Below are 25,082 nucleotides of genomic sequence, written 5' to 3'. Positions count from 1 at the left end.
TTAAATTAAACAATTGTTACAGGTTCGACCTATGCAGGCTGATGGCGGTGGTAAGAACTCGGTTGGTGGCAACAGGCCGACTAGGTGGATTCCGGCTGAAGTTTGGCAGCGACAGGGAATGACTGCCCAGGAAATGACGCTTCCTATCGGTAAGTTGGTGTAGGGTTTTGGGAGAGATTGATTTGGTTAATAATTTTGTATTATTTTTACAGATGTTGTGATTCCAACCAGTTCTGCGGACAAATCCAATATTGTTTTGAAGGCTGGACAGAAGGTGATGGTGTTGAAATCACCTAAGGGAATTTATATGCAGTTGGAAACGGGAAAGATCATTGCCATAAGGACTGCGTTCAAGGTCGGGCAGGGTAAGGATGCAGGTAAGGGCGGTGCTAACGCAACACCACGAAGGGCAAGTGCAGCTTCGACAGTCACGAAGGCGTCGCCTGGAGGTGCTTCAAAGGACGAAGGCAATTCACTTAGCATACCGTCGAACTCGGATGACGAGGATAAGTCAGATTCCAGCATAGTTCCACTCGATCCGGAGGATAAGGACGGAATGAACGTGGATGATTATCCTGAGAAAGGAGAAATTTTGGATTGCGAATTGAAGAGTGATGAATTGGAAGAAGGTGAGATTAGAGATGGATTGGTCGGTGGTAAGGGTGGTACTGTGTCTCTTCTGAATGTTGCTGCTTATACAAATGCGTCGTCAGGACCTTCCAAAGATAAGGGCTCAAAATTCCCTATGATACAGTCAGCATATTCCTTGGCTCCCCAAGCACAAGAAGGACACGGGAAAAACTTTCAGCAGGCTGACGGGCATCCGAATGGTCCTAAGCAAACACGACAGCAAACGCCTCCTGCTACCGTTACAATAGAAGATGAGATTCCTCCCTTAAGAGAAAAAGTTGTTTATAAACCCAATCTCGTTGAAAGGAAATCAAAAGTTCCACAATCTTCACTTAAAAATTATAGGCACAAAGCAGGCAAAGCCCCAGAGCCCGGGCAAAACAAATCAAGCACTGCAAAGCAAGCCCCCGAAATAGCCCCTGCTGGTCAGGCAAATGCAACAATGGATTCTCAAACAAGTAGTGATGTTCCTTCGCCACAGGTACCACCAACACCGACAGGAGTTTCCGATCAATCTCAACCGTATCCAGCCATGGGACGTCAGGTGCCACCTAATCAGCCACAGCCGCCTCCGCAAACGATACCTAGTCCTCAACAACAGCAGCAGCAGCAAAACTATCCACAATCATCCAGTTATCCTTCCCAGCCTCATCAGCAAACCTCTTACGGCGTGCCAAACTCCCCAGCTGCCACCAGTAAAAGTCCCATTTTGCATCAACCTCAGCATATGCATTCGTCATCCTACGGATCTCACAAGCAGCATCAACCACCATCGCAACCATCTACTTGGAATCCATATACCAGCAGTAACTCCTCCTCCGGCTACTATGGTCAACAATCCCATGCTCCTCCTCCCCCGCCACCATCTCAGTACGAATCAAGTCTCAATTTTCTGGAGAAAACCACTTCTGCCATCATCAACAACCAAAATCAGAGCGAGTTCCAAACTTCCCTCAGCAACATTACACGTTCGCCAACGCCCACCGACAACTTCATGGAGTATGAACCGAAAGTGACGCCCACCGGGAAGAAGTCCGCGCCCAAAAAGCCACCCAAGCAGCCCAAGAACGACTATAATGCCGCCAAAAAGGCTCTCAACAAACGCAACAATCCATCACCGTATCTTCCGGTGTCATGTTCCTCGGCATCGTCATCCCCGTCGCCATCGCCTGCTGTCATGAACCATAGTCAGAACAGCAACAGCAGCTCGCTCAGCGGTACTCCTACTCCAGTACCACAACAGCAACAACAGCCAAATGCAGCCTCTGCTACCGGACCGTTCCCGGGATACTCTCCGACGGCGTCCACCGGTGGCACTGGCTATTACGATCAGTATTCGCAACATCAGCAACCAATGCATCAAGCGGCAACCGGAGCTCCATCAGCTGCTGGTTCTGGCCTGTACGATAGTCACGGTTCCTCGATGAATGCACAGCAACCGTACGCAGGCCCACCGGTGTCGTCGTCCTACGGTGGTGAGTGGGATCATTTTTTTATGTTTGTCGAAATCAAAAAAATCATCCATAGGGTTTCGCAATTCTTGCACTCTATAGACCTAGACAGTTTGTATTTTCAAGGTGATGGGTTTATCTCTTCTATATAGATGTAAGGATTGCAATCTCTCATGGTGCCATTTTCGGTTGGGTTGGTGCTTTGTGTTCATTCTTTTGCTGGCGTGTCCTACACTCAGACTCATTTAAAAACTTATTTATGCAAATGAAGATTTGTTAGGTTCGTCCACAAACTACAGCAGAGTTTACAGACATATTTGCTGGTATATTATTTACTTCTTAAGAAAATTGCTGCATGATTATCTGACGGAACTCGTATTTTTGTTTTCAACAGAATTCCTATAAACATTTTAAACATAATTCTAGGAAAGACTATTGATTGGATTTTCTGAAAAAAATCTGTGCGAATTTCTGGATAGAACACTGAAATAAGTGGGACTGGAAACAAACAAAAAAAAGTGCCTTTTTCTTGGAATTTTGTGAAAATGCATTCTTTTGTTTAGTCAACCCTCAAAACCCCGGAACAGACCTTTTATTTTCAATCGACTGGAGCTCCCAGACAAATAAGTTAAATCAAATGCGGTTTTCACTATGATCGATGCGATAAGTTAGACTTCCTGCGAGTGGGGTTTTCGAATCGGAAGTTCAGGCGTGGACATGTTTTTCAATCGGAAAAAGGTCTGCAATCCATTCGAATCCTCTGAGCTGGATCTCAATAGAGAAACTTAAAAGTAGATGGAGTACCTTGTGCCTTTTAATACCGCCCCTAAATGCTTTTAAGTTTCTCTCTGGAAAAAGGTATTCTCTAGTCACATTTTTCACAACTTTAGTAACAATATTCAACTATAGGTTTAAGTGATTATCATCGGATTATCACCGGTACCCGGTGGTCATAGTTTATCTCCGTGGGTGCACCTCAAAACTAGATTAGTTGACCTGTCTATTACTTTTTAAAGAATTTAAATCGGTCAATGTTTGACAAAGTTACAGCATTCCGAAGTTGGCCCAATTTTTGTCTGTCCCATTTATTTTGACAACCCCCTGTATTTCTGTAAGAATCCATGAGATTTTCGAATTTAAAATCAAAATATCAGTACTGAAGTCTAAAAATTCTAGTAATTCTATAATTTTATGTTGCTGTAATCTCAAAATCTTTTCATGGGATACAGATTTCTATCTAAAATGTGAATTCACATGATTTGTCGTGTGAATAAGCGACAAGTTTGGCATTCTCTTTAGGATGATACAAATATTGAATATCTTCTATGTCCGAGACCATTTGGAAGGTACGAGGGGGGTATAAAAATAAATAAGGAAAAAAAATGAAAAAATAGTTATTTTTTCGAATTTTTATTTTTAACGATAATTGTCAAACTTGTTTTGATCATTATTTTACTTATTTTTTACTTGAAAAATTGAAAAAATCTATTTGATGTCAAAAAAATGATGAAATTTTTTTTCTACCCTTCAAAATTTTCGGATTTTTGAAGGGGGGGGGGGTGTCATAAGTGTAATGAACTTTGTGGATTTTGTTTTTGAGTAGATGCTATATGTAGTACAATTAAGCAATTTTTATTCATGTCACCTTTACTACTAAAATCAAAATAGCATCCAAATCCAAGATGGCCTCCAGGTTTCTCACTTAAATACTCTTATTCTTCACTCGACTCGAAGAAAACACCAACGATCTAAAACTTTGAAAATTGAACAAGGAACATTCCTCAAGCAATACGTTGATTTTTTTTTTTAAAATGCTTTGTAACTCCACTAGGATCTCCGTAATTGGGCTCTTTCAAGAATTGTCAGAAACTGCAATAATCCAGCAGTAACAGCAACAATTTCTCTGAAGAATTTCAATATGTAAACGACTGTTTTAACCCTTTTTACCATAGGTTTGACTTGATAGTGAAAACGAACTTTCTAAAAAATAGATTGAATAAAAGTTGTTGAAAAGAAATTTTATCTATACAAAACACTTTTTTTTTGGTTCAAAATCAAGAGTTTGGTGATTATTTATCTATAGTTTGGCAATCAAATCACTAATGTTTGGTAAGACGAATAAGCGTATACTTAAATTAAATCCAATCATTATTGAGCTATCGTGCCAATACGGTTAAAAGCGTTTATTGGAAATCGGTGGATCATCTGTGCTACAATGGGAAACAGATGGATAATCCTAAAGAAAAATAAAATAAGATTTTTTTTATGGAATCCTTTAACAGTTCTAGTTCTATGGATTCTGATATGTATTCCAACTGAGATTGTTTTAATAATACCAGCATAAATTCATACGTATCTCTGCAAGATATTTCTTGAGGAAAGACACGAAATCTGTCATAGATTACTTTAGGAGATTCTTACGTATTATGTTTCTGAACTCCTCTAGGAATTTCGCTCGACATTTCTCTAAGGATTCTGTCTCTTTTTAATCATATTGAATTCAGATTCATGTCTATACGTAACTCAGAGACGAACCATGAATACCTTGAGTGTAAGATGTATCTGCTACCCGTCATCACATTCTTTCTTTAATTCAGTATCATGTATCAAAAATGCACAAATGTGTCCAATGTACAAATCTCCTTGTGTTTGTCCAGGTTCATCGTATACATCTAGCAACAGCACAAACACATCTGTGAACCGTTCAAACTATTACCAATCGCCTCCGGCTTCGGTATCAACCGCCAACACCGCAATGTCCTCATCAACGGTATCAACCGATTCATCTAGTTACTATCATCAGCAACAGCAACAGCAGCAGCAATCGACAACGACACAACAGCCCCAGCCAAACCAGGTAAGAAGTCACTCCCGCGGGTCTTCATCCCACGGATACGTTCCTCCACCACAACCACCAGTAGGCTCGGCACAGCAGCCGAATCAGCACCATCAAAGCTATCAAGCCACTTCGGCGGCCACCGTAAATCCAAGTGATGCCGCATCAAATTACCAGCAACAACAATCATCAGCTGGCCCTTCCACTTTCGCACCATACTCCTCGTACAACAGTACTGCTCCGAGCAGTGCGCCTGCAACCACCCAAGCGGTAAGCTCCAATGGATCCGCTTTCCATCGGCCGGAAAGTGCTGCTCCTGTAGGCAGTGCGGCCGGTACCGATACTGGTAGTTTCGAAAGTCCTCCCACTTACATCCCCGATAACGGCGCCAATCCCTATCAGTACCCCTATCAGGCCCCAGGTTATCAAACCCAGGGCTATTATCCCCCTCCGGCATACCCTTACTATCCGGCGGCGGGTGCCCCATACTCATCCAGTGATTCCCAGTACCATTCATATCCGCCACCGCCGCCACCTTCCAACTACAACTATCCCCCGTATCCTAGTCAACCTGGCGTCGTACAGTGGCAGTAATTGCGTGCTGGCAAAGTAAGGCGACCGTCATAGTAGAATCTACTGTAGAAGTAAATTCATGTAGGTATTGATAACTGTTGATAATGCTCTCTCTTTATGCATGGCTCCGATAATTTTGTCGTTAGTTTTCCGTGAAAAGCAAACTGCTTTAAATGCTTCCTGTTCCTTTAAGTTATTATGAAACCCCAAATGAAATGTTTACTAAGTGAAACATTGAACCATTGTAACATAATGCATGTGGATATACAGCTAATTGTGTATGATGCTCTCTTTTTTTGTGAAACAATCTCCAAGTGAATTATTTTTATTTTTATAGAACTTTATTTTTATATTTGTATCATGAATAAACCACGTGTTCCTATACTGAGAAAGAGATAAAGAAAATACATTGCACAAAATGCATCATTGTCGAAAGAAATTTTTTAAATGCTAAACAGTAGTGAAAAAAAGCTTGATAAGAAAAAGTTGCGATTTAGTGATTGGCTATAGAATGGCGCCAACATTTAGACAACATACGAAATTAATCATCTTCCTAGCGTGACACAAATAACAACCAACTTTCGATAGAGCTACTGTAGAAAGACTACGCGTTTCGCTTATAAAAAGGTACGAGGTATGAGGACTTTATATTTTTGTTTGAAGGTTTGATTACATTTCCAAACGCGTTTGACTTGGAATATTTTAATCAAAAATGAAAAAAAAATGGTTCTAGGTTTCATACTTTCCTATATCATAATCTGAATAATTTCAATTTGAACATATAATACTACAATTAACTATATAATTACTGAAATATCCGATTTGAAAACATTCTTTGACAAACTTTGACAAATGTATCTTCTATAGCCCTCGTTCGACATTGGTAAAACAAGGAAGGACAAGGACACTAATCTGGAATTGAACCATTTTTTAAATCATCACACTTTTTTTGTTAGTTCTTCACTGGTTCTCTTAGTCACAATGTCACGGTCGCCATGTAACTTGCTTGTTACATAGACTGTGATAATCTTCGGTAACGAAAGACGAACATGTCCTCCTTATCTACTCCCGGATCAATTTATTTTTTTGGTATACTTGATTGAAATTATTCCAAGTCAAATAACTAAATATTCTTTAATTGAATACGTGGATCCAATCATTATTTTTGTTGAAACAATGAAAAGTGAACAAAAACTCTTCGCAACCCAAAACAGTGCAATCTTTTTTGTTGATGTTCTATATGTGAATTTTATTTAAAGCTGTTCTTTTTTTTCTCATAGATATTTATACGCAAAACAGCCAACTTAGGACTTGTGCTAACATTGAGCACAATAAATAAAAGAGTAACTTCAAAAGGTATAGAATGATGAATAATATGCTAATTGTGGACTGTTAAACAATAACCTAAATGATTTAGGAACAGGAATAAAATATTGGCTCTGCTTGAAAGTAGTGCTTTGAAGAAACATAAAGAAAACTATTCCTATTCAATCTAAAGCAAGCAAAGATAAAATATATAGCCAAACTGCAATGAGTGTTTTATCCTAATAACATTTGAAAAAAAAGTATGAAGTATTTTGCAATACCCTATTATTTATTATCAATCCTCCCGCAAAACTGCACGCTGCCCCCCAAAAAAACAGCATTGTAAGCAAAGGCATTTAACAACTATCCAAGTCGTTTTTAGAATCTCAACTACCTAGTTATAGTAGGAACTGCTGAATGTTCGAGAGAATCCGTTGTCGTCGTTTAGAATTATCTTTTCCTATAGTAGTGTATCGAAGGATTATCAGAACAAATCTACATGAACATTTAGCAAGTACACACTTCCATACCGCAAGCCAGTTTACGCACGTATCATTTCTATCGTGAGCTTTCTGAACGTCGTAGATCTTACGCCAATATGAAAGCGTACGACTGATTTAAAGTGAAGGTGCGATAGGTGAACCCAACAGACTTTCGATTCAACTTGTCGTTCATTTCGTATATGTTATCGTATCGGTTCCATTCCTGCTGACATCAGAAAAAAAAATCGGTTAGATTTGTACATTGATTGCTCGCGATCGTTTCGTTTTTTAGGAAATTTGTTCCGGGTACAAACTGTGTAGTTTTTGTATGATAAATGGGTCGAATCTTCTTCCACTCTTGTTTTACTGTAGGTTTTAATCGTTTTGTCCCCGCGCTATTGTATAAGTTAGTATAGTAGGTATGTATTTAATGTTGAGTAAACGTATAGAAACGAATCGTGTAATGGATTGTGTTTATCGAGAAGAAACGTATGTAGAGGGGGCGTGCACCCCCCACTAGGAATGATTGTGTGTCATGTGAATACTGTGCAGGACATTGTACGATAATTTTAAATTAACTGATATCGACTATGATAATACTAACACGATACTAGCGTAATGTATGAACCGTAATACAAAGTATTTGAAAAATTAAATTTGGTTTATTTTATCTTCTACGTGATGACCATCTCCAATGTGCATGTATATTAGATATTATATATTTTTATGTTTTTGCTCCCATGTTTTTAATTGTCGTCAATTATGGTAAATATCATCCCCCCAAAGCTTGAAACGATTGGAAAGAAATTTGGATGTTAACAAGCCGTTTATAGTTTATATGAAGTTACTATGGAAAAAGCCAAACTTTGTTAGACGTCCAACCAACATGTGGTCTTTAGAGAAGTTGTAGTTGGAAAGATTTCCCTATAGAAGAGATTGTGAACTTATCCATAACCATGATGAAAACAGGCTTATTTTATGACGAAGGCACAAATTTCTCTGTTGGCAGGGAACGTACCTCTAGAGTTGTTTCAATGCTGAGTTTGTGATATTTCTTCTGATAATGGTAACCAGTTGTGAAAGTTGACATTTATTGTACAGTGATTACCAGATTTGAAAATTTCAGTTACCGGAACAAACCTTTCAAGTAGTTTTCCTTCTTGCAGTGGTTGGCAATCGTCGATAGTTTAATCAGTCTATCCTTGTTTGTTCTGCAATACAATAACAGTGTTTCAGTGTTTTACTTAGCTGTCTAGGATACAACATTTTCTCGTGCTACCTTTGGATCGCATGGCGAACCCTTTCGGACAAATCGGAACAGCGATTCCACCAAATTGGCGGGAGTGGACTCTTCACATTGTTCCAACTCTTGCACTAAGCAGTCTTGCAGGCGGGTGAAATCTCTGAAATTTATGGTTTTGTCACATTAGAGTTTTGTCCACAATTTGAGACGCGTTGTTCATAATTACTCGCATTGCTTTGGTCCGATGACCAGTTTGGGGAAAACGTGGCTGGAGGTATCCACGTCCTTCAGGTATCCGGAGAATGTGTTGTTTATGCACTTGATCAGATCATCTTTCTGCTCCAGGAAACATTCGGGTCCCTTCTCGGCAATGAACACTGAAATTTAATCACACAATCATAATCATCCGTTTCTACGGAAGAAACTATTCAGTAAAACACTTACGGGCGATCTGATCACCGTCCTTATGGCACACAAAGTTCAACAAATTTTTGAACACGTCCATTCCGTGTCCCTTGTGGCGCTTCTCGTCCTCCTCCAGACACGGATCGATGGCATTCGAAAAGGTGTTCATACACTCCAGCAGGGTATTCCGCTTACGGCAGTACTTGTTGAAAACCGTGTCCAAGTCACCGGTGGGTTTGGCTTCTTCTACCTCTTTCTTGAACTGATCGATATCGACCAGACCTTGGACGCAGTTGAACAGGTCCTGAGCGCCCTGTTTGGCTTGTTCATAGGATTCATCTGTTCCGCCAGCCTTAATGCACTTGTCCTTGACGGCATTTTCGATTTCATCCAGGGTTGGCACCGACAAGTTTTGTAGATTTGCGGGCAGATGCTGCCGAAGGCTGTCGACGTCAATCTTGTTGGTATCGTCGGCCGCAGCGATTGCTAGTGATGGAGTTTTGCGTTGAGCGAGATGTTTTATCATTAGGTAATTGAGCTAGGAGCGTATTGCAATAAATACTTACTCAGTGATGCCAGGAGCAACACAGCTATGCTTTTGATGGCCATAGTGAGTGAAAGCTGTGAAAACCAAAGAAGAAACTATTATTTTTTCGGAAAACTACAAGGAGAATCCCAAATTTTAACGAATTTAATCAGTCCAAAGCCCCAAACAACTGTGCAAAATTTGGAACAAATGGGTTCGTCTACGGCAGAGGGTCACAACATTCTTGAAGTTGTGACCCCCTTTGAGATTTTACAAGCCTCTCACGACAGAGGAGAAGGAGGGGAAACAATCGTTTTCGGATCTACTTGTCATCAGGAAAAAATGTCCATCTTTCGACTTCAAAATCTTTAGGACGCCTACAAACACCCAGCGAGTCATCTCCTACAAATCGAATCGTTCGTTCCAGCATAAGATGGCATAAGATTCACCACATGGTCCACAGGATACAGACTCTACTCCTCAGCGAGGACGGAAAAACTAAGGAACTGGAATATATTTTAGAGACGGCAATGATCAACGGATACAAGGAAAGAACGATAAAAGCCATCATCGACCCAAATAAAAGACAGCATAGGGAGCCGGATCCTATTCTTGGCATTTAAGATTCACTTCAGCAGTGGGTTTTTTGAAAGCTACTGAGCACATATAGGGTGTCCTAGAAAGTACGGGCACGGCTTCACCATACAGCCATTTCGAGACTTGTGCAGATAAAAATCTGATTTTCACATATTTTATTCTTTCACTTATCAAGAGCAGATTTAGAATTTTGAGCAATTTTATCGCTACTTGTTCGTTGGCGGTGTTATATTTCTAGAAGCTCCTCTTATCAGGTTTTGGACAAATCGCGTTATTTCTGAGCGACCTTATTGTACGAAATTAATGCTAGGTACGTACCTACAATAAAAATTTGAAAAAATATATTAATGATGACATTTTATTTATTTTAATGGAACGTGTATATGAAATTTGAATAGAAACTAAAGATTCGATTTCAGCTGTGGTCGATTTTTGAAAGGATCAGAACCAAGTCCTTTCAAATCGTACACTTCAGGTTAATTATCAGAACTCCAGATCTGAAAGACTTCCTGTAAGAGCTGGTGTTCCTCAAGGCAGCATTTTGGGACCAATATTATACAATATTTTCACATCTGACTTACCTGAGTTACTTCAGGGATGTCAAAAATCTTTGCTTGCGGATGACACAGGCCTCTCCGCCAAAGGACGAAGTCTGCGTGTCACCTGTAGTCGATTGCAAAAAAGTTTGGATATTTTTTCTTCATACTTACAAAAATGGAAGATTTCTCCTAATGCTTCCAAAACTCAACTAATAATATTCCCACATCAATCAAAAGCTCTTTATTTCAAACCTTCAAGTAGACATGTTGTCACGATGAGAGGGGTTCCAATAAATTGGTCAGATGAAGTTAAGTATCTAGGGCTCATGCTAGATAAGAATTTAACTTTAAAAAATCACATTGTGGGCATTCAAGCCAAATGTAATAAATATGTAAAATTTCTCTATCCCCTTATTAATAGAAAATCAAAACTTTGTCTTAAGAACAAGCTTTTGATATTCAAACAAATTTTCAGGCCAGCCATGTTGTATGCTGTACCAATATGGACTAGCTGTTGTAATACCAGGAAGAAAGCTCTGCAGAGAATTCAAAATAAAATTTTGAAAATTATACTGAAGCTTCCTCCCTGGTATAGCACCAATGAGTTACATAGAATTTCCAATGTTGAAACATTGGAACAAATGTCAAATAAAATAATAAATAATTTCAGGCAAAAATCGTTACAATTTTCTATTGCCACGATTAATGCGTTATATGTTTAGATTAGGTTAGGTTAAGTATATTCAAAGCATTTTTTTTCTCTTATAAGCAGGTGAAATCAACTCACCTGTAAAAAATCTGAACTGCTACGGCAAATGAAATGTAATATGTTGTTAACAAAATGTTAATAAAATCTTAAATTTATTTTTTGCAATTCCGTTGCAAATCAATCAACTTTTCATTGAGAAGTTGATCAACATAAAGGCCTACTTTTCCTACCAAAAAATCAGTGCTGAAAAGTGCTACTTTTCAGCACTCTTTTCGGTGCTGAAAAGTAGCACTTTTCAGTACTGTTTTGGTAGGCGTCAACCGAACAACCCAGTCTCTTCATTCCATTTGTGCTTATTCTGCGCGGCGTGCGAGTCGGTACGAGTCGTTCTCACCTCGGGTGACGTGAGGCAACTAATGTTAATCCAATGGGAGCAAGTCGACAATTGCCACCTCATTCGACTCGTCTCGCTTTAAACGCTGCGCAGAAAAAGCACAATTGCATCTGATTCTATATCCGTTTTGCGATGTGGTTCCGACACAGACTGGCTGGGATCGAATCGTCCAGCATTTGTCGTCAGCTGCTGCTTGTGCTGTCTTACCTTTTCTTTCCTCCAATAGGGAATAATGATCCGCATAATACCAATGGGAGCGAGAAAAATTGTGACATTCATGGGTAGTACTGTATCACAGCCTACGTGATTAAAAAATACTGAATTCATAGTACGCATGGATGTATGCCCATGTGGGTTCTCTCGAAAGATTTGTTTGTGCTTTTAGAGTTCATCCAGCTGAAACGGCATTTTTCGAAATACCGTGTACGCACCTAACTTTGCGCAGCTCCAAACTTTGCGCATTTTTAAGAAGCATGAAAAAATGATAATGGATCATTGATTTTTTTAACAATTCAGTTTCAGCAACATGTTCGTTTATGTGAAATAAGTATTTGTCATACATTTGTTTATTGAAAAACCCTCGTGTATGTTAGTAAATAAACAAAAAAACTTATAAGACGTCAACTTTTACACCATCTTAGCACAAGCGCTAAGGAGTGGCTCTGCCAAAAATGAACATTTTTCTAAACAAAACTGTGTTGTGAAAAGTATATTTGCGGTGTTTTTGCAAAAAAAGGTAATATTCTAGTAATTCTATTAATTTTCCATATAATATGTCGAATTTTTATTTGAAAAAAGCGATGCGCAATGTTAGGACCCATTTTTTACAAGAGGGTCTTAATTTTTGCGCACTTCTAGCAATTCGGAATGGCATGTAAATACATGTACGTCCTTGCAAATGACTAAAGCTGTCGATCTTGTCAGGAATGGTCACTCAATCCATAAGGCAGTGGCTACATGTAATATTCCTGTAAGTACCTTTTGTATGAAGCTGAAGGCATGGTGTGCATTGAAAAATCTCGGAAAACTCACTGTATTGACGCAGGAGGAGACTTTTACTGTAAACTTGGATAATTGATAGCGCAATGGTTGGCTTCCCAGTTGATGGACAATGATTCAAGCTCCAGTTGCCTAGCAAAAAGCGTTCAATAATGGAATATCCGTACTGACGGCAATTCAAAAAAAAAAAACACCAGAGATCGATACATCTCCCGAACTTATCGATGTTTTCCATGGATTCAGTGGAAAGTAAGGGTCCGTCCATTAAGGGACAGCCCCTAAGCAACCTGCAGCTTGAAATACTAATAGACAAACGAGAAAACTCTCGAGCGCAGCTCGCTTGAGCTTCAGTTGAGGCACATCACTGCTAAAGACTCGTCAAGTTCATTTGGAAATCCTCCACTTTCAGCTGACGATATGTACAACAGAGAAGATTTTGTTTAAAATGCTTCCGAATTGTGCGAAATCGAATCGGTCACGGCCATCAGCAGTGGATACGAGCATCAAATTTCGTAGTTATTCACTTATATAATATATAATATATAATATATAATATAATTTTATAGTTATTCAAAGCGATGGAACAAAATAAGAAAAAAAAACAAGAAAATTAAAAATAAGTTTAATAATTAAAAAAAAAACAAGAGAATAAATTATATAAAGCAACGTACGTAAACAAATAAGTATAAGCTGTAAACTATATTGTTCAGATTGTAATCTTGTGAGTATATAATAAAAAAATAAGAACATAGTAACTCACTATTCGCGTCCACTATATGTTTGGGGTGGTTGAATAAATTAAATTGAAATTTACGGAAAAAACTCCTGATGAAACTCATATTAGTTATACCCTTTTTGTTCAATGCAAAACCAGTAAAAAAGTAAAATTATTATAAGCAAACGAGCATTTTAAAGTATGCGCAAAGTTGGGCACATCATGCGCAAAGTTTGGAACAATTCAGATTTTGTGCGCAATGTTAGGCACAAGGTGGTGAATTACCTTTTGCATTTTTTTTATTTTTTTATGGATTATTTTTATTTTTTAAAATTATGTATTCTACTGAAGGGTTAAAAGCCTATCGTTGGCAAAGGTTTGAATGAAAAAATACAGATTTTAGCCTTATTTGAAGCGTAAATAGGATGATAATTTCTTAACTGCGCAAAGTTAGGTGCGTACACGGTAGCAAAAAATGTTGTATGCAACTCGTTGCAAAACTCGATTTTTTCAGCACTCGTTGTATTTATCCAACTCGGCGAGCCTCGTTGGATAAATGTACAACTCGTGCTGAAAAAATCATCATTTTGCAACTAGTTGCATAAATAACTATTACCAAATTAGGATGATAGTGTTGTCTGCTCTTGTCTCAATCTTTGAGAATTGTAAAAAAACATGTCACTAAAAGAAGAATCAACTTATTAACATCTGATGTGGCCACTCCATAGCTCCAAGCACAGGGCCTCCTTGGAGATATTTTTGTTTTATATCCAAAACAAACCGTGTGACGTGTAAATCTTCGTGAATTCGAAAGAACATGTCAATTATTGAAGTATGAGCTAGGTATCAACTAATTAGGTCACTCCTAAGCGCCTGGTACTGGTTCCGCCAAGGCCTCTTAGGGGACATTTCAGTTTCATGTCCAAAACCTATTATGAAACGTTTCAATCTTCATGAATTCGACAGAACATGTCAATTAATGAGGAATAGACCCTGTGTTTCCACTCCTGAACATCACGTACAGGTTCTAGAAAGGCCTATTTTATGACATTACCGTTATCTGAAGGAAAAAAAATATGTCATTAAATGAAAAATGATCTGTTGGTAGATCTGGCTACTCCAGAGCACAAGGAATAGGTTTCGCCGAAAACCTTTTTTGAAAACTTTCCGTTATTTGAACAAAACATGATGTGCCACGGGTAAAGCATAATGAAAATTTTGAAAAGTATTCAAATAAATCTAGGATAAAATACATACAAACTGATGTGGCTTCTCTTCACTGATGCGGTATTGGGCAGGATCTTTCTGAACAGATGTTTTCCACGAATTTTGGAAAATCTGTTATGCAGATCTTCATGAATACGCCAGGAATGCACTGTGCAATAGACCTATTCATATTTTCAAAAATGTCTGGAAACTCCCCAGTCAACCAATACTTTGATTTTTCATTGCAAAATGAACTTCTGGCCAAAATTTTACTCAATTTAGAGTAAATTTAGGTGTGCTTCAAATCAATTATGTGTTTTGGGCTATTTTCAAGCTTTGAAAAATCATAACTACCGAATGAAACATCGAAATTTATCGGAAATATCTCTACATAGTAGTTTATCTAATTCTACGAACTTTTGCCGAACACCATTTCAAGATTGGAGCAAGTTTTAACATAGTTTGGTTGAGGATTGTATCTCGAGGTTCTTGAAAATCTCTTTTTTCGGGAAGTGTTTTCACTGAAAAGCATGCCTGCATGAAAATTTCGGATTTTTAATTTCCAGACATGATGACTATGCATATCTTAAAGTCAATCCCGCTCAAAGTTACTATTTATCTTACGAAGATAAGTTATAAAAAATAGGTAATTATGAAGCACATTTGTAAATCCACTGTGGGTCATCCAAGAGCACCACCGTGAGCTTCAAAGAACACAAAAAATGTACACGTTAGCACTGCCTTTTCTCAGTCGATGATGATGATTGTTTTCAAATCGTTCTAAATGATCAGTGAAATGCGATCAAAACAATCATCACTCGGAAAGAAAAAGCAATGCTAACTTGTTCAATTCATTCGTTTTCGGTACATGTGTCATGCATGATTAAACTATCATCAGGTTGTGCTGCGGTGTTCGATCTTTGGGCATTTATTGTAATATATTGCCTTAAGCAACATGTAAGCTGTTGATGGTCAATGAATTCATAAATGTATTATGTTTGATTCCCGTTGACTAGGGCCTGAAAAAATAATGTCAATGAGTGTTTTATAAACCATGTACATTGAGAAAACTGCAATTTCTGGGTACTTTGGAGAACAAATTTGGATAAAATAATGTTAAAACTCAATTTAATCTTATTAGCGTGTTCGACAAACTTTGACAGAATATAATTAGCTTTCAAATAGTGGTAATAGCAAGTGGTTTTGATTTTCCACATGCTAGTTATGATTTTCCAAACCTTGAAATAACCCCAAAAACACATTTTCAACTTGAAGCATACTGAAATCTTTATCAAATGAGCTGAAATTTTGACCAGACATTGTTCTTAACATGAGAATTCCGAATACTGCTTGACCGGTAGATTTCTAGACATTTTTTTTAAATATGAACAGGTCTACTGTGCAACTAGTTAAAACTCAGGAGAAAGCTGAGGAGAAAACTAGCAAAGAATCCATCAGAACTTTGTTTCGAACATCATCAGAAATCCAACAAAAATCCTAAAAAGGTTTTAGCTAGAATGTTACCACGAATCTATTGTAAACTTGGAAGAAAATAGTCTATTAATTTTTCAGGGTCTTCAATAAATTTGTTACTAAAAACTTCGCTTTGGAACTCTTCATGAATACACCATAAACATAGTCTTATGATTTATGAAATCCCTTTGGCTTACTGACCTTTGTTATATGTACTGCCAATAATTTTAACAGTATAAAAAAAAGAACATCCTATTGCGAGTTTAAAGAAGAGTAAATGTCAGTTTCGTCAATCGTACCGCTTATTCATGAATTGAAGAATTCCACGTGCAACAGAATAACAATTTTGCTTAGAGTATGTTAAGGATTTCATCAGAAATTAAACAATAATCTAGCCACACGGTGCCCCGACAGACCGTTATTATGTAAAAAAATTGTCCATCAAATCTGAGTATAGGGATCGATTCCTAAAGTCATTCTGCATCTCTGAGCCAATTTTTAAAAAAATCCCTAGGCAGAATCTCGAGAAATCTTGATTTGAAGTTTTTGACTAAAAATTTTGATATAGACCATATTAAAATTACGCAATATCACTGAAAAAACCTACTAAATCGCTCAAAAAAAATGGCCAAACTATTCTCAACTAGTATACAATTGTTACCGTTGTTATAATTGAAAATATTTACAACTGACCTCACTTACCGGAGTGGCTTAAGTATGTTTTTTTTTCATAGTTTACTGGTCTAAGTTTAATTGAGGATCGAAGTGTGCCGCGTCTGTGAACGGGTGTGAAAAATTTTGCTCCTACACAGCTCCCGTCAAATTTTTCAGATTTCGATTTTGAAATTTCTTAATTGATTTAAATTTAAATTCTGTTGTTCAGTGAAAGGTGTGAGAAAGTGACTAGCCATGCTAAGAAACATCATTTTCCGCAAGGATTTGGAGTTCGCACAGGAGAAAGGATTTGTTGTGTACACCAAAAAGAAGTGCAAAGTGCCCTCCAGCAAAACATCCAATGACTGGCATTAAATTAAAACACAGGCGAAAGCCAATATCCAGGAGGGGATTCAAATGATGGTAGACGACTGTAATATGGTGAGATCGTTCATTATTAGTATAGTCTTATGTTAATTGTTCAGATTCATTATTGTTTTGTTAATTTTCGAAATATCCTTCATTTATTCAAGCTGTTTCTGTTCCGAGCGCTTTCTCAAGCATTTGAAAGGACTCTTATTATATATGAATTAAATTTTACATTAATCGATGCATCGATGCGCTGAATGCATATATTTAAATGTTTATGGGCGTTGAAGACCTGACCTAACAAAACTTTAGTTTTCAAACTATCGTAATGTTTGAATTCTATATACGATTTGCGATTATATATGTTCTGCAAATAAAAAGGGGTGGGATAGTCAACCTTAATGTTTTCTTCTCGTTTCAGAGAGCGAGTAACGGCGCTTTAGCCTAGGCTTCCGAGCCAGGACATAAGGAAGAAATACCTGTGTCCCATCCCTGAAAGAAGAGCATCGATAACAATGGAGTGTGCATTAACATTCTTAGAAACGCCACTCCCAACGATTTGAATAATGAATTCTTCATTAAAACAATTCAAACATTTACGTCTATCACATTATTCATAAGTGGATAATTTGATCGCCGTGAACTTTTGAGTTATCTTCAAGACCAAGTCTGCACAGTGGGCCTGGCCGTTTTAATATTTGTGTAGAATCACCGATATTCGGCAAACATTAATGCTGACAAGAAAATACTAGAAAAAATTCCAGTATTTCCAGGATGCAATTCAATATTGGCTGTGCAAGCGCTTAGATTAGATTAGATTAGATTAGATTAGTTTACTGGTCTAAGTTTAATTTATTGTTGTTTTCTATGTAAACCCGATTGAAAGGTAAAACAAATAAATTTACGATTAAAAATGTTGCTGTTTTGAAAAACGAGGATCTTAGAATAAATGTTGCATAATGATAGTCAGAAGATAAGCCATTAATGATTAATCGACTATTTTGAGCAAGTATCGAACGTTTATTTCAAATCTAGAATGATTTGGTTGCTTTGGTACGCTTATCTGCAATCAGATCACTCAATATCAGAATGAACTTACGCGGATGTCTTCCACGGGACCAGTGACCTGATTGATGCAACTTTTTATTTCGGCATTCGCACTAAATGACCAGCTCACAGAAGTTTGCCGAACTTTATTCGCTTAAAAGATTTCGCTCCTGTCCTTGAATAAATGTGGTTAGAGAGCCATTAATCAGTATCTTTACAGGGCAAACTGACAATGATGTTTCATTTGGGCACGCTTGTATTCATCATTGCTCTCTTTGCATTGATAATGAAAACAGAAGTACTTTTTGAAACACTTTTCAGTGTTGTACGATAACAAGGTGCGGTTGCAAGGTGTTTTGTGTGAAGTTATTAACGAAAGAATGGATCTATGAAGTCAGATAAGCCTTTATCAAGACAGTGTAGCAATGTCGTTTCCCTTTGCAAGTTGCGGGTCTCTAGGCTGGTTACGTAATTCATAAAAGAGATATTCGCAGCAAGAACACATGTTTTTACAACACAGGAAATATCATTATCACACGTTACAAGTGCTCTATGGTTCTTCAACAACTTCAACTTAAAAACACGGACACCGTCTTCAGCCATTTAGCTGCACAGACTATAACTTAACATCAATAACGAAATAAAATCCATGTTCCTTGCAGATGCTTAAAATTTTAAGGCACATAAGGTAATAGAGCAGATTCATGAAAAGTGTACTGCGATCTGTCAAACTCGGATACCTTTTGCAGCACCAAGGGATTAAATGCAGTACTAGAAGTGGTACCCATTCTGAACCCGACTACTATGTCTCTATTCGTCTCTGTTAACACTGGACAACGGACGAGCATGCTCCAGTTGGTCAGCCGAGAAATTTTCCTGACGAAAAGTTTCAACGGCTGAAGTGGGAATCGAACCCACACCCCATGACACGATTCGCTTAACTGCCTGATGACACTTAACCACACGGCCACGAAGCCCACTACATCCCCATAAAGCACCGCCTCAGCACTTACACAACTGAACCTGCTCATTTCTCTACAAGCAATCATAAACGTTTGGATAAAGTAAATTACATTACAAGCTTATTCTAGATGTCCCTCTTTGGAATTGTGAAACCCTGCTCTACTGAATTACGATCGATTCCAATAAAGTCATCAAGAAGTATATGCGACAAAATGTAATATTGAACAGTACTGCCCATAACTGCATATTTGTAACATTCGACAAAAGTAGGCATTGAGTAAATTAAATACCAAGTGTGCATTTCATGGCAGTATGGGAGGAAACTAAAATTTCAAAAAATCACCAGGAACTCAAAAGTGCTTATTTGCGGCTGATATTTTGTACAACTGATATCGCATACTAGGTGAATAGTCAGAAAATAATTCTGATAGAAATTTCATTGCTATTACATTACGAGGCTCATTTATAATCTCAATGTGACTGTTATGCGGTTATAACTACCAATGTGACAAAACAACTTGGTATTTTTTTCGAATTTTCTAGAACAATCTCACAGATTTCAGTAAGTTGATCGAAAGTATTTATCATTTGATGACTCTCCATGGTATTAACTCCAATTTGTCAAAAATGTCGAATGTGACTGTTATGCAGTTATGGGCAGAGTAGATTCGAAAACTCATCTCCTTTTCATTCCATGTAATTTTGTTAAAAAAAGTGGGCACCTCGTCTACAATTCCTACACTTGATTGTATTTATTAGCTTAATCAACTTTCCGAGTTTATGTTAAGATTTTAACATCTTCTTTGTAAACAGATTGGCGATGAATTCTATTGCAACGAAGTAAATGGTTACATGTGTTGAGAATAGAAGTCCTAGTGATGTTGATAGTTAAGTAGTTATTGGGGATTTGTTTGAAATTGTTAAATACTTTGTTAATCTTCTAATACTTGTGACATATGACAATCATGTTTTCCGTGTAGTGAAAATCCTGTTGTGGATTCCTGAGCATGTAGAACAGGATAATGTTTACGATAAATGCTGAGGACAATACTCGATGGAAAACTAGACGTAAACATCAAGAGTAGTACCAGATGTACAAAGAAGCAAATTTCATTAAGCAAAATAAATACGGCAGACTTTAGTGGGTTGGTCCCTTACTCATAAAGTCTAAAAATAAGCAGTTAATAAATAATATTCAGCATTAAGTGATTCACATTTATCGAATATAACTTCAATATCATGTTGGATTTTATTTCTAAGATTTAATTTTATTAATCTAAGCTTACTGGTTTAAGCCTTGTTAAAACATACTTAAGCCACTCTGGTAAGTTAAGTCAGTTGTAAATATTTCTAATTATTACAAAGGTAACAATTGTATACTAGTTGAAAACAGGAATTTGTTTATCGGCATATCGGTCATATTTTTGCTCGAAGTAAGAGGGAGCATGGAGAAGAAAGCAATGAATACTAGATGGATAGGTACCGTAAGGGAACGGCGAGAGAAATTGGATTAGATGTTGAAGAGGGCATACCATATTAAACAGTATTACTTGAAACGTCACTTCCTTGTGGCTAACGTCCCCTATGGGAACGGCTTGGGTGTGTTTTGAGAATGACACTACCAAGACAGCCTGACAGGCTGTCTTGGTAGTGTCATTCTCAAAACACACCCAAGCCGTTCCCATAGGGGACGTTAGCCACAAGGAAGTGACGTTTCAAGTAATACTGTTTAATATGGTATGCCCTCTTCAACATCTAATCCAATTTCTCTCGCCGTTCCCTTACGGTACCTATCCATCTAGTATTCATTGCTTTCTTCTCCATGCTCCCTCTTACTTCGAGCAAAAATATGACCGATATGCCGATAAACAAATTCTAAGTAAAATTATCACGGTCGATAACTTTGTATGTATGTTGAAAACAGGTTGACCAACTTTTTTGAGCGTTTCTGTAAGTTTTCCAGTGCTTTTATGTTATTTTAATATGGATTATATTAAATTATCAAGTCAAAAACTTCAAATCAAGGTTTCTCGAGACTCCTCCTAGGGATTTTTTTAAAAATTTCCCCAGAGGTGCAGAATGACCTCAGAAATCGATCCCTGTACTCAGATTTGATGGACAATTTTTTTACATAATAACGGTCTGTCGGGGCACCGTGAGCCAGCAATTATCTAGTTTGGAACCCATTCGAGATTTCGTCTTACCCGCAAAGGGTTTTCCTACAGATTAGTGTTAGGGTCATCCATCGCAAGGGTTTTACTTACAAATGCTTCATGCATTTTTTCGTTTTTTAATTTTTGAAGCTTGAAACTTAATAAGCCAGTTCATTCAAATTGTATTGCTCTGGAGTGACCAAATCCTCGTTAATTAACAAGTTCCCTCGAATTCAGAAGCCAATTCCGGCATTGAAAGAAGAAAACAAATTATTACTAACTAGGGTCAGAGTTGCTTAATATCAATCAAATCAGATGATGGTCTAAAACTATCACTATCACTCGCGAGCTATATATATCACTTTGATTTGACAACTAACAGCAGTGATGCGACATCGCATGCGGAATGAGCGATCACGTGGTAATTATCCATGTGGGCTTCGTAGCCGTGTGGTTAGCGGCGTCAGTCGTTTAGGCGTATTGTGCTACGAGGTGTGGGTTCGATTCCCGCTCCAGTCGGTGGAAACTTTTCGTCAAACGAAAAATTCATCACTGGGCTACTGGGTGTTCCGTGTTGTCCGTTGCCTAATGTTAGTGATTGTCCAGTCTGTGCAGCCTTTGGCTGAAGACGGTGTAAATTGTCTTTTTTCTTTTTTTTTACTGTTTTTCAGTGATCAACAAATAGTTTCAACCTTTCTGCAACACTGTCAAAAATATCGTACTGATAAATTGCCATTTTAACTGCTTAATTTAAGGCTAAACTTATTGATTATATTGATATGATGTAGATTGATCCGAATTGTATCGCAGTCAGCCTGTACAAATCAGCAAATTTTAAACGTTGACAGTGACAGCGAGCAACTCTGACTAGGTAATTGCGAAAAAGCTCAAAAATGTGCTATGCAGTTTGAAACCGTGCACATTTTTTAAGGGATTCACTAGTCCGGTTGAAAATAAATTTACTCAGGATTTTGAAAGCATTCTCAATCAAGAGAATGTTTTCAAAAATTTCTGGTAGACTGATTTGGAGAAAGTGGGAACTACAGGTCGGACTCGATTATCCGGAGTATCGTTTTTTTCACTTCGGATAATCGAATCCTCCGGATAATCAAATCACTAAGAAAAATATTGTAATCTTCGATAAAAGAACTTAAATATTTTTTTTTCGTTGTTTTATTTGTATGATGCGGTGGCATAGCCAGATATTATTTCTAGGAACAGTAATGGTCTTTACAAGAGAAAAAAATAATGATCAGCATACACAAAAAACCACTTTTCAAACCTCCCTTTTCTTAAATACGTTTAAAACTTGTATATTGCAATACCAAATCATCTCGGATTTATGCATAAAAATTGAAAAACAAGAACATCAAAAAACAAATTCCGGATAATCGAGTCCAAAATTCCGGATAATCGAATCCCGGATAATCGAGTATTACCAAAAACGGTAAAACATTCTACCGAAATTTCGGTAAACGGACTATTAGAATACCGATATCAGTAATCTGGCTGAATGACGCGTCAGCTCATCTTGAATATTTTTGTTACCCCGCTGCAACGAAACTGTTTGTGGTGTATCTCCAAACAATTTTTCCAGCATCTGACAAATTTTTCGGACTCTGTTGACTGAGGTGAGTTAAATGTACTGACTCTAACATGAAAAGCATTTGATCACTAATAAAAAGGCCATCAACTAAATTTGACTTTGTTATTCTTTTTTTATCAGAAATTGGGGTTCCGAGAAACAAAAAATCGGTGCATCGTGTTTACAGTTCCATGGTTCCACGACGTTTACCGATCAGTCGGTGTTTTGACAACTGAACTTTAAAAATCAATGAACTAGGGTAGAAGCACCGGTTTTGGACATACGCCAGTTGTAGCCATAGGGGATTATACAACGTTTTACGTAGCCAATCAGCATAAAACCTTTTGTGTTCAGTAGATCACATTCACATGATATCGCTACAGTCATTTACTCGTCCAAATTGATTCAAAACACAAGAAAAACAATGAATTATCCTTATAATTTTAACTCCCATACACCTAATTTGGCCAGGGCACTCCTAATTTGGCCACTCTTATGAGAAATTAATGCGATTGGCCAATTTAGGAACCGAAATTAAATCTCTGGCCGAAACTGGTTCCGTTGGCCTAAATTGACCAACGGGATTTTCAAAGCGAAAAAATGGTTTTAGCTTAGTTTTGAATTTTACACACATAATATGGATTGAAAGCTTGCATTTGACATATTTGTAGTATAAATACGGCTTCCCATTTAATTTTTATCGACAATTTCTCTTAGGCTGGCCAAAACCGGTGCTTTTACCCTACTGATTTTGTCGAATTTAATTTGACAATATTTAAACTCCAAAAGATAACATCAATTTGTCCCCGCAAAAAAATGGCGTTCCGCAAAAAAAAAAAAATGGTCATATGAAGAAGGAATTGCACTGAAATTTGATTAACAATCAAGTAAAAATAAATCTTTTATGCAATGGCTCCGTGGGCCTCCTGTAAAGTCGTTATGGCCCCTAGAGTTTCGCGGACATCTGGTTGGGAACCACTGGTCTAAAGATGTGCGCTTTGTTTTATTTGCCATTATTGAAGCATTGAAAAATTTGTAATGAAAAAAAAATCGAACTATACACGACAAGAGTCAGAGCGATCAATGCTACTCCGTTTTATGGTATTGTAACTTCAAAATCTGTAGTCACACTTCTCAGTACAAGTCATCATGTGGGACAATTGCTGCTTTATTCAAACGTAATTTATAACTGTTATCAAGCATGGTTACAGCCATAATACAAACGGTAGTTGATATTACCGCATCTTACTCTGTATGTAGAAGACATTCTGACGTAACGAGCACCTGATACTACACTGCATAAGAGGTGAAATACTTTAAATAAAATAAATAATATATGATGAATTTTTAAATAAAAGTGAAATTTTTCAATAGTACTACTGTACCTCAAGCTTTCGAATACCTCAATGAGGTAATTTTAGTTGTATCAAACTATATTTCCAATATAATAATACATAATACCAAATTGAGGTGTGTAATTCCTGGATTATTGAACGATACCTAATTATGGTATACTACCAAAATATGGTAGGTGTTATTCGTTATAAAAAAAACTATTTAATATGATCACTATGTCCCACTTTGCCAATCGTTCTGATATTGCATTTTCAAATTCTCAGAGGAATAAATATGCCACAATAAGTTGCGTAACACTGCTTCAATTCCGAATTCAACAAGACACTTCGTATGATCCAATTCATGGCAATAGAATCATACATCCATCACTATCATTTTTTCTTGTGCTTATAATTCACTTAACAAAAATGACAATCACTTACTTCTTGTCAAGTAAACCGTTAAATTTCTTCTCGTCGGCGGCACTTCCACTAGGACTTAGTCCGAACCGTTTGGATTGGATTTTCTTTCCACACTGCTCGCCGTTGTTAACTCGCGCGGTTCCGATCGTGGATTTTGTACTGCCTGTGGAGGAGAAATTGCAACGGCAGCCCATCTTTTAATCGGTTTATATAGACAACGCCGTTTTCTTCGCGCTCCCGATTGGGTACAGAATTGACTAATTCCGTAGAATATGAGACTGTAATTGATAACATTGTCCTTTGTTTGTGTATTGAGAATGATCTTTCCTGGCAATTATACTCATTTCGATTGATAATGAAAGTCGACCGGTTTCGATGCAATGCAGTATGAAGCGCATATTCGATGTTACTGGCCTGTTATATAGATGAGGAAAGTTATTTTTATAGCCTGTAACGAGTAGTAATGCAATC

General features: G+C 37.5%; 2 protein-coding genes across 2 annotated transcripts in view; one reads left to right on the top strand and one right to left on the bottom strand.

Moving 5' to 3' along the window:
* LOC5570673 overlaps positions 1–7,933 on the top strand; it is a 42,160-nt gene extending 34,227 nt beyond the window's left edge. Inside the window, 3 exon segments of the mRNA XM_021840091.1 lie at positions 23–149; positions 213–2,105; positions 4,739–7,933. Of these exon segments, the coding sequence (XP_021695783.1) occupies positions 23–149; positions 213–2,105; positions 4,739–5,511 (2,793 nt within the window). The 3' untranslated portion in view covers positions 5,512–7,933.
* A 418-nt stretch (positions 7,934–8,351) lies between these two features.
* LOC5570664 (27 kDa hemolymph protein) lies at positions 8,352–24,805 on the bottom strand. The gene is made up of 6 exons (XM_001659207.2): positions 24,633–24,805; positions 9,492–9,546; positions 8,965–9,411; positions 8,747–8,897; positions 8,557–8,680; positions 8,352–8,488 (listed from the first exon to the last, which is right to left on the bottom strand). Exons 2-6 carry the CDS (start codon positions 9,532–9,534, stop codon positions 8,474–8,476), a joined length of 780 nt encoding a protein of 259 aa, XP_001659257.1. The 5' UTR covers positions 9,535–9,546; positions 24,633–24,805; the 3' UTR covers positions 8,352–8,473.
* Between the last annotated feature and the right edge of the window lie 277 nt (positions 24,806–25,082).

Source organism: Aedes aegypti, chromosome 2, assembly GCF_002204515.2.
Source record: "Aedes aegypti strain LVP_AGWG chromosome 2, AaegL5.0 Primary Assembly, whole genome shotgun sequence".
Taxonomy (NCBI): Eukaryota; Metazoa; Arthropoda; class Insecta; order Diptera; family Culicidae; genus Aedes; species Aedes aegypti.
Note: the sequence above shows the minus strand (reverse complement) of the source record. Positions and strands in the feature narration are given on the sequence as shown.

What these genes read in the sequence shown, in the direction of transcription:
- LOC5570664 (XM_001659207.2), bottom strand. Translation starts at nt 9,534, where the DNA reads ATGGCCATCAAAAGCATAGCTGTGTTGCTCCTGGCATCACTGA. An exon ending in GGACGGTGATCAGATCGCCC is followed by an intron (nt 8,898 to 8,964) that starts GTAAGTGTTTTA and finishes ATTAAATTTCAG; the next exon opens with TGTTCATTGCCGAGAAGGGA. An exon ending in ATCGGACCAAAGCAATGCGA is followed by an intron (nt 8,681 to 8,746) that starts GTAATTATGAAC and finishes CATAAATTTCAG; the next exon opens with AGATTTCACCCGCCTGCAAG.